Source organism: Haplochromis burtoni, unplaced genomic scaffold (assembly GCF_018398535.1).
Source record: "Haplochromis burtoni strain Fernald_Lab_line unplaced genomic scaffold, NCSU_Asbu1 Contig_48, whole genome shotgun sequence".
In the NCBI taxonomy this organism is placed as follows: Eukaryota; Metazoa; Chordata; class Actinopteri; order Cichliformes; family Cichlidae; genus Haplochromis; species Haplochromis burtoni.
Genome location: NW_024582409.1, coordinates 1,497,001 through 1,507,485, shown reverse-complemented (window position 1 = coordinate 1,507,485; position 10,485 = coordinate 1,497,001). Strand labels below are relative to the sequence as shown.

At 39.1% G+C, this 10,485-nt stretch overlaps 1 protein-coding gene across 1 annotated transcript; it reads right to left on the bottom strand.

The window, feature by feature from the left end:
• Positions 1 to 5,566: 5,566 nt before the first annotated feature.
• On the bottom strand, positions 5,567 to 7,825 carry sox21b (SRY-box transcription factor 21b). The gene is made up of 2 exons (XM_005921403.3): positions 7,553 to 7,825; positions 5,567 to 7,382 (listed from the first exon to the last, which is right to left on the bottom strand). The coding sequence occupies exon 2, from the start codon at positions 7,363 to 7,365 to the stop codon at positions 6,619 to 6,621; it is 747 nt and encodes a 248-aa protein (XP_005921465.1). The 5' UTR covers positions 7,366 to 7,382; positions 7,553 to 7,825; the 3' UTR covers positions 5,567 to 6,618.
• Positions 7,826 to 10,485: the final 2,660 nt, after the last annotated feature.

Here is a 10,485-nt window from a genome sequence, read left to right as displayed (position 1 = left end):
GGCATTACAGCTCACTCACTTCAAGTGTGGTTGTGAGTGTGCAGGAGGAAATCATTCCTTCTCATTAAAGGTGCAATCTTCGAGCCCCCCAGATCTTTGTTGTAATAACTGGGAAAAATAATCTCTTTTATTGATAGGCACATGTAGAAGAGAGTATGCCAACTGACAGGTACTTATCTTTTGCCTGTGTCCTGTGTTATAGAAAGATATAATTCTTTGTGACTGCTCCTCGGGGCATCAGCTCTTCAACTTCATTATTTCTACTTAAGATAGATATATTTTTCCTTGAAAACCTGAGAATTAATACGAGACCCAGCAATCTCAGCCAGCGGTCATTTGGAAATGGAACAAAAAATGTCATGTCAGTTTAAAGAACATTTGTTAAGGCTGCTCGCTGACATTATTCTAATTTATTGATGGATTCATAGAATAATCCTATGCCTCATGTTTTGGGCTATTAACTTAATGATTTCAGTGACTACCTTGAAGCTATACGATCTTTATATAAAGTTAAATCTTCTCGAAATTGCGACTTTATCGACAAAAACATATGCAATTCTTTTTTCTCTCTCTCAATGTTATACCTGTGTACAGTATTCTCAGATTTTATGTTTGCATATCACCCTATGTAACGCCTGAACATGATTTCTGAAAGAATGTTCCTCCTCATGCTCAGCATGGTTAAAAAGTCATTAGTGCAATGAGTTCCTTTAGTCAGCAGTGGGAGCTTTAGAGTCAGACAAAATGCTAAGAGGAGGGTCTGTTTCGCTTTGAACGTTTCTCTCTGTTTTGGAATTAACCCCAGATAAAGTGGACACTCTTGTTTGCCTTTACAAGCTTGTGCACAACACAGTTCTCTGTCTACAGACTATTTGAAAATGAAGGTTTCACCTAATAATTATTAAGGGATTTGGGTAGCTGGGTGGGAGAAGAGGGGATGAGGGAAATATCTATTCATTGTGCATTTATTTTATTCTTATATTTACAGTCTGAAAAGACACGGTATTCTTTGTGTTTAGCTGATGTTGTTTTGTTTATTTTTATGCTGTATCCTTTATATTTTGTTTTAAATTTCAAAAAAATGACAAAATCTAATTTTCCCTTATATATGTTTCCTTTCCTTGTACCACAAACTGCATATTTCATGAAGGCAGCAGATTAAGAATTGGTGTTAAAGCATATGTTTTGCACAAAAAAATGTAAAATAATTCACATGTTGTTTGGGCCATGAAGAAATAAATGTCAATGCAACATTTTTAGCTTTGTGTGATATAATACATCTAAAGTATTTCTTTAATTTTGTACAGTTTTGAGAATTTATTGTTAAAAGTGTGCTCCTCTATAGTCATCTACTTACTAATCTAATTCATATATTATATTCTCATGTTTGCCTCAGTGGCAGACTCCTTATACAATCAAGATTAAAATATAACACGGACTATTTTTGCGTTTACACCCATTTAAGGTTTGAGAAGAGTAGTGGTGCAAAAGGAGAGCCGATACGGAAAAAATATGGAAACCCTTTACAATAAACAATACTATTTGAGTTATTTGAGGACCCTGAATACAACTAACTTTTTATTTCCTGAAATAAATTCTTCAAATATAAAATTTGTGCATTAAGCAAATGAATTTGTTTGAGCTGTTACAAAGCCTCGAAATATTACAGTTAAATAATCTGCAGGATCACATTTTTTTATTTTTTCCTGTCAATATGAGGCGGATTGTTTTCATACAGAAAAGCGTTCAAGTTTTATTTTCAAGATTCTCCAATTATAAAAATTTACCGATGTAAAAGATGCACTAAAATGTATGCCAACAAACCGAAATAAATAAAGTGGGGTTACGATTTTGCTGCTAAAGACTGTACAGACTGTAAGTGCAGGTTACTCATCTCACCTGCAAAACTCACGATCACCTCAACCAGCACCCCTCCCGCATGCACCCATTTGCCCCCAACCTAATTCAAGCATCCCCTCTCTGAACTCCAGCACGGGTCCATCTACTTATTGCATTATGTACTATTAAACAAACTTGGACTTCTTAAAGGCAGAGTCAGACTTCAGAGGCTGTGTGCCATGTTTATAGGGATGGACTGTACAGTACACAGAGATTTCTCATTTCTCTTGGTGACCTTGGGCACAGTGACATGTATGGTTTTGAGGCTTTGATTTGCCATGTTGAAGTGTTGCGGAAAAGGTGCAATGCAAGATAATTTTGGCATTTTTTCCCCCTCCTGGGAGCATAGAGAAGTAAGAAATACAGCAGTTCATACTCTGGAGATTACAGGTAATATGGCACACAGCCTCCATAAACATTCTTGACCCAGCCTGATGATGGAGATATTGCTTCAGGAGAGACTTTTCACACTTTGATTTGCCTAAAATGAGATGGAGAACTCAGTGATCAGACTCTTTGAGGTTCCTCGCGGAGAAGCCAGCACTGGCTGTATATCTCGCAGCATTACACACATGCTATGACAACCAGGTGAGCAAGAAGCACACTCCTGCAAACAAATTGAGAAAATATCCTCAAACAGATGATATTGATGTATTATTCATGTCAGAAGAAATACTAAAATGATCCATCTCAGGCCATTGAAGCCAAGTGATAATCCACTTGCTTGTGGGGCAGCCCTTGGCGAATTAGAGATGAGGAAACCATTGTAGATCCCTCTAAGGTCAACATGGCTGAACTGGTGATACATATGTATGTTAATTTGCCTAATCTCACTTCTACAAATGTCTTACAGGCACATAAAGGGTTTAACACTAAGACATAATGATATCAGGGCATCAGGCGGGGGCTTATGAAAACACAAGGCAGCCATGGCTTTAAATCTTATGTAGAAACCTTTGTATTGACTGTCAATATCTAGAGTAAAATGCCAAGGCATGTATTGTCTGGATATTCTTTTTCAATGAAAACATTAATTTCAGTTTGTGCCATTTTTTTCCTATTAAAAAATATTCTTTAACTAGTTACAATTTAAATAAAAAAAGAAGTCTCTTTAATTTGGTTGAATTTAAAATATTTTATTAATTTTTTGAGTGTTCTCTGAATATTAGACTATTAATTTCTATGAATAACACTTTAGCTAAAAGCACTTGTCATGTCAGATCCCCGCTGCCAGTTTTGCTCAGAGTTTAACTGACATCAATAAAGTCTAAAATTAATTTACAACCTGCTCTTTAGAAAGAGAAGTCCTTATCTCATGTACACACTTCAGATATATCAAATAGACATAAATGCTTTCTATGCCTCCCTCCCTTGATGCCAACAAAAGGCGCTGTACCTGACAGAGGGCTGCTACTTGCACTACTTTCGGTTTAGATAAAAGAGTTATTTAATCTTTATTTAATCTGAACAACCCTTTGAATTCCCCCAGTGTTTTTTAACAGTTGCTCACAATGATTAGCGCCTTCAAATTTTTTTATTTTTTTACATTTTGATTACATCATATGCTTATCATGCAGCTCTTTCTGTGGCCAGATTTAACTTTTTTCAGACAGAAAAAAGGTGTAATGAGAAAAGTTCACCTACTGAAAAAAAAAGGATCTCTCTTAATTGCAATTGCAAAACTAAGGATAAGGATCAGAAGTCAGGAGAACCTGGAAGAATTACCCCTAATAAGTCTGTCAGTTTAGCTTGGTTATATATCCAAGTATTTAGACTTTTAATCATCCCCAAATTATTCCAACTATATATTATATCGCCAGAATCTGATTTTATTTCTCTTGGTTTTCCTGCAAGAAAATCAACATTTTATAGGTGGAGAAAAAAAGTTTTCTCCCACTTTTGTTCCATAGTTATATCTCCACCTTTCCCATTGAGTTCCCCTCTTAGTCAGAAAAAACATAGGCTATCTATTCAAAAGGCATTTAGTCCATTTCTTTCTTGGCCGGTAAACCTATTCATCAATTGTTCTGGCTTGTAGATTGCATTCTAATGCTAATCTAGCGTGTTAAATATCTTTTTGTTCCCCTTTCACCGTTTTGTCATTCAGTTTATCCAGTTTTGGCCACCCATTTTATTTATTTATGCGCCTGCTTCTATTCATGCGCTCATGTATTTTTTATTATGTTGTTTCACTGTCATGCAGTGTCAACTCACTCTATTCAATGTGGGCTACTTGAAGGGCTTGGAGGGACAAAGCGTGTACACATTGCACTGCTATTCACTCCGGCCAGCTGGATCGACTGAAAAAAAACCTTGTGAAAAGAAATCCTCCACAATGGACACAGAAGAAGTGCACAATGCTAACAGTTTTCCAAATACCACTGATTGCTTTCATCACAATGAGGGAAAGCAGCCGCTTTTGCTGAGCTCCACTTCAACAAACAACACTCTCACAAAACCTCCCAACCCACGTTTTGTTCCCAGACAAAACCTCCTCGACCGTCTAAACGCTCCCAGAGTTGGAAAAAAGTTCTTTCAGCTTTCTTCCTCTTTTGCTCAAGAAAAAAAAAATATAATAAAAAAGGGTCAAAGAAAGAGAAAGAAATGGTCGCTGAACTCGCAATGCGGATTCTTTCACAGCCTCCCGGACGATCTGTTTTGATCCGACAGTTTTGCCCTTTTATGACACCTCCAAAAAATACGCTTTGTCGTTCGTGACACGTCATTCAGAAATATCTCATTACAAAATGAAAAAGAACGAGGAGTTCTTTTTTTTTCTTTAAAAAAAGAGGCCTAACCTGGAGGAAAGCGTCAAATTCCGGTGTCAAAAAGTACACCTTTTTTTCCGCTCTGCGCTTTTCTACTGTGAACTAAACACAACGCGCTGTTTTCGAGGCCAAGAAGGAAGTTCCGTAAAAAGGAGAGATCGAGGTGTTACAATGGAGAACATAGCGGTGAAAGGGTTTAATTAACCGTGACGGAGATAATTATCCCTGGACTGTCCAAATTAGTTTTGCATAATCGCTCTGATCCTTATGAATTAATCTCTTAGTGTAGTCTGGTAGAAGCGCTTTGCTTAAATTACGTATTTTACTTAAAAAAAAAAAAAAACACTACGTGCGCGGTAATGCACATACACACCTGTTTTACGCACGCACGTGCACGCGCACACGTGACTGCACACTCCTTAAATCGGGTGATAAGCATTTATTTGTCTTTAAAATTTAAATTATTGTTCTTTTAATTTGTATTAATTGCTATTGCTGTTTGGAGTTTTTTTTTTTTACCTTAGAACGCGCAGCTCAGGCTGATTTAGAGCATAAAAGACGTGTTTGTTCTGCAGCCTTAAAGCAGCTCTCTCCTTTTTTTTTCTTTCTCCTTGGGAAAAAGAAAGCTCAGAGTACCACACAGTTTTATCTTCCTTCCTATTCACGATTAAAATTGTGATAAATAAGGTTTTGGCTCTTGATAACAATGGGCTGATTTAGATTTCCCCCCCTAGTAATGCCATTCAATGCGCGGACAAAAGCGGCCTTTGGAGGATACCTTACACTTCACCTGGACTGAGGAGCAAGAGCAGGAAAAAGAAAAGATAACAATCTTGTTCATCTCATCAAGAACTACAGCCGCGATTCCCTTCCGTTTAATCCGAATACGCTTTATTGTAGTCCTTTGCTGAACAAGTGAACAGTAGCAATAGTTTGAAGTACATAACGGAGGTTAAAGAAAACACAAAACATACAAATTCCATAAGAGTTAGTTAAAAACGTCTTTTTTTTCTGCACATGATACGAGGAGTGGGAGAATGGTGAATCCATGAAATTATAAACCCACTAAATAAACTTCCATCTGCAACTTTTTTTAATCTTCTTCTTCTTCTGCATCTTCAAATCTGAACTTTTTTTTCAAGAGAAAGAAAATGGGGTTTGGTGAATCAAACCCCAAAAGTTATAAAGCATTAAAACTGAATATCACCTTCAAAATAAATTACATCCTCTACGTTTCATGTGCAAATAATACAGAACTAGCCTCATTCACTTTTTTTTTTTAAAAAATCGTCTGGTTCACCATAGATTCCACTAAACAATAAATAGTACAGACATCTATAAAACGGTTTAAAAACTCAAAATATACACCGGGTTTCTAGTGAAATACGTAGCTTCCTGGCCCTATCGCAAACACTAAGCCTATAACGGCAAATAAACTAAAGTCATTTTTATCTGTACACATTTACAGTGCTGTAACAACTCCCCTTAACCCGTGAATTATAACCTCCGGCAACTTATTTGCGAGGAAATGCCTTGATCCTTAACATGGTCATTGTATATGCTGCCCTTGATTCCAAACTGGTTAGTCAAGCAGGTGCAAAAGATAGAAATCGATCAGGACACCCTTAAAAATGAGTTTTCACAAGGGGAAACTGCTTTTATACCTCTCTCTCTCTCTCAACTGTGTGCATGTGTGCCATCTTTTTAGTCCTTTTCCTTGTGGCTGTGTGAAGTGATGGCTTGGTAATAATAGATTAGAGAGTTCTCTAAATAAGCATTACCTTAGATAAAGGCATTAATCAATATACATACACATGTGATATCTGAGACGACGAGCACTTCATCACATGTACAGGTTTGTGCATGCACAATAAAACTCTTGCGTGAATAGCTTTTTTTCTGTTTGTTTTGATTTCACATTTCATTTTCTCAGATGTCCAAAGTGGGCCTATCATAATGCCGCAGCATATGCAGGGTACGGTTCAAGTTGAGGTTTTCCCATCCCGGGGAGCAGAATGTATGCTAAGGGTGGTTGGAGTCCTGCTGAGGGCCAGGCCGTACAGTTACACGGGATCATGTAGCCTGGGTTTCCCGGGGACGGATGTGAGTGAGTGTGGGTGTGCGTCCCGCCACCTACACTGCCAGTCCCGGTGAAAGCCGTAGCGCCTCCCGGCGGGTAACCCAAAGGAGAAGCGTACGGAAACGAAGGTGGGGAAAGCTCGGTCATCTTGGATCCCAGGTCGAAAAATGAGTAGGGGTTCGTGGACATGGAGGGGTTGAAGAATACCCTGGCCGCCGCAGCCGCAGCAGCTGCTGCTGCCTTATCGGGGTTCCCAATGATAGACTCGGAAAGTGCTCCAGTGGAAAGCCCGTTAACTTTGAGTGCGTCGTGCTCCCCGAGATTGTAGGGCACGGGGAAAGAAAACTTGTCTTTTTTCATCAGAGTCTTGGGCTTCCGCCTCGGTCTGTATTTATAGTCTGGGTGTTCCTTCATGTGCATCGCTCTCAGCCGTTTGGCTTCGTCGATGAATGGCCTTTTCTCAGACTCGGTGAGAAGTTTCCACTCCGCTCCCAGTCTCTTGCTGATCTCGGAGTTGTGCATTTTAGGGTTCTCCTGAGCCATTTTTCTGCGCTGGGCTCTGGACCAAACCATGAAAGCATTCATCGGACGTTTAACGTGATCCATCGGTTTAGACATGTTGGCACAAACTGTCTCTGAAAGCAAAATATTGCACAAAAATCAAACAAAGTATAGATAACTTCCAAGTTAAGTACAGAAAAAACAAAACGCACTTTATAAAGAGTAGCTTATTCAGACAGCGTCAGCAGGACGACATTAAAATGAAGATTCACTTAGACTGCAGCTCGTACGTTTGCTTACTTACTTAACACTTCAGTTCTTCATCTCCCCGGTGATTATCATGCGAAAAGTACAAACGGCAGCGTCCTTAAGGGTGCTCCAGTGTTTCCTGCTTCATGGTTCCATCCAGCAGTGGTACGGCGTTGGTAAAGATGAAGAAGATGAAGCAAAAGAAAAACTGTGCCTTGCTTTCCTCTTGTCGCCTGAGACTGTCAACCAGCACTCAGCAGCAGCATACACGCAAGTGAATGGTAACTCCCGCCTGCCCCATGTGAAATACAGGGGTTGTGCGGCAGGTAGTGAAAGTGCTGCTAGCGCATGCGCACTTGCAGCGATCACGCAGACGACTGCTGGACAGTTTTTTTTTTCTTTTTTTTTATTCTACCCTGATTTTAAAGGTTATGCGCATCTCGTATTTACATCTTTATGTATTATATGAGACCTGTGTGTCCTCGGTGTTAAAGGTCAGTAGTTTCATCTTTTCATCCCAATAGCTTTATTCTAATGAGAACTTTGTGTTTAGTTTTTTAAAGAAAAAGTAGGCTACTTAAGAGATGTACCTGAAATACCTGAGGACAGCAGCACATGTGAAAATTAATAATGCTGTCAGGTTTAGGGTGGAAAGCGACTGCAGACAGATGTTCGTTGACGTTTACTCTCACCTTGTATTGAATTTCTGAAATCAGATAGTTAAAAAAAAAACAACTCGCGTGCTTTCACTGATTTAAAAGGTATCAGTAGACACTTCCTCTCAGTTTCATGTGTGCGTTTGACAAATCAAACCAGCTCACTCCACTTTCTCACCTTTCGTCCTCACCGGTGACTCCGTCTGCTGTCCCTTTTCCCTTCCCTCTTTCCCCTTGGGTGGCAATGCCATTCAAACAAAAAAAAAAGTAGCGCGAGCACAAGGCGACACGAGAGCTAAAGAATGTCTTCTTTAATTTTCTGATATTGCGGTATTTGTGGTAAATAAGCAAATGTTGAGGAGGTCTGAAGTGTTTCTAATCGCGCTTGGTGAAAATTAATTACTTTCCTGAAATCCCCCTTTTCACTTTCACTTCAAAGGACTTTCCCAAGGGCAGCGAATCAACAACTGAAATTAGGTTGTCGAATATTCAACTAAGCAATTACAGCTATCTGCAGGACCTGTTGAGCAAATTGTAGGTTTAAGTGGCTTGTTCTGGCACCTTCTCTGTTGTACATAATTATATACATATGTATGTGTGTGTACAAAAAAAGGAAATAGAAGAGCGGCATCGAACAATATTATAAATGAGGAATTAGGCTGTAGGTCGAGCGTTTAAATGAGGATATAAACGGAAGTTTAATTCAATTCACCTTAGTGTTGTCCTTTTTTAACGGTTCAGCCTAATCTCCAGTTACACAATATAGAATGTGGAATTATTATTATTATTATTATTATTATTATTATTATTATTATTATTATTATTATTATTATTATTATTATTATTATTATTATGTCGGGAAATTATTGAAAGTTATCAATAAAGACCCAAAGTGAAGATGAGGATTTTTTTTTTCTTATTCACATTTCTTTTTACAAGGATTAGCGTTGTTTTATTACCGCGGAGAGAAGACGCTCACTGAGGCATCGCTCTTTTGTTTCAGGTACGAAACCTGACAAGGTGAAGATGATCCGCGCCGGAAACGGGGACCAGATGAGAGACAAACCTGCTGCTTATAAGCTGGCTGGCAGCATCTCTCAGCACCGCGCGCCCCTTTTTTTTTTGTTCGCGTGTCATTCACCTCGATAACGTTCCCGCAACGAAGCGCTGCACGCGCTCACTCCACAGGAGCGTAAACCTCTCGTGACACCAAAGTGCAAACATTTCTATAAACTGTACGTAGAAGCCCGAGTGGAAAGTTCTCGCTGGGAGTTCTAGATGTGCAGAGGTAAGTATGTGCACACATGCTTGCTGTCACTGGGCCCCTCGAGATTTCTTATTTACTTATTTGTATGAATTTCTCATTGCTGTTCTCTTTTATTGTTAGGGTTATTTGACTGCATGGAAATATATAAATTATGGCCTCTGTTTTAATGATGTATATTGCGGATTTGAGGCCTCCTTTAACGGGGCAGGTACAGCCACCAAGGAGGTTGTGTGCTCAGAAAAAAATGTCAGGATTTGTTTTATCTGTTTGAAAGAAGAGCTTATTATATTGTAGACTGATACAACATTAATTTATTCAATTTGTAATGGAATTCATATCTAAAATAATAATAATAATAATATAACAACAACAGTAAACACTCCAGTCTGTGTTTCCCCCCCTGCTTCTTCTTCTTTTTTTTAACCTCTGCTTGGGTCCTAGAAGGAACACTTAAATAATTCAACATGAGTTAGTGAGAGTGGGAGAATTACCTGCCGATAAAGCCTGGGTCCAGCCTCTGAGACGGAGCCAGCACTCCCACCTCACAGCACATTGATGATAAGAGTGAATAGAAAAATATCATGCAAATAGAAGGCAGACAGCAGCAACAACAAGCCCATGGGGACATTTTCCTACCCGGGGAGATCGCGCACAGTTCACTCTAAAGTGCTAAAGCCATCACTCTGAAATAGGACCCCCTGGAGGTGCAAGAATCTCCACGATAGCGACAAACAGTTTATTCTGCTCAACACTCCACTAAGTCTGTGAGAAAGCACAACAAATTGTGGGGAGAGACTTGATGAGGATCCCTGGATAATCCCAGTTTGCATAAAAAGCCCTCATCTATAAAGAATATTGTAGGATGTGCACTTCACCTCCTCCCACTTTTCAAAGTGTTTACTGTTATTCTCCCATTGGAGCTGGAAGGAGGGGGAATCGGGTCTTTAAAATAAATTGATTTCAAGGGAACACAAGTTGACCTCTTGCTATCTGATGGCTTTCCTTTGACTGGGGGGGGAGAAAAAGCGAGGGTAAACAACAATATCTTCTGTTTGCCACTTCAAA

Coding starts and splice junctions, on each gene's coding strand:
- sox21b (XM_005921403.3), bottom strand. CDS start 7,365: ATGTCTAAACCGATGGATCACGTTAAACGTCCGATGAATGCTTTCATG.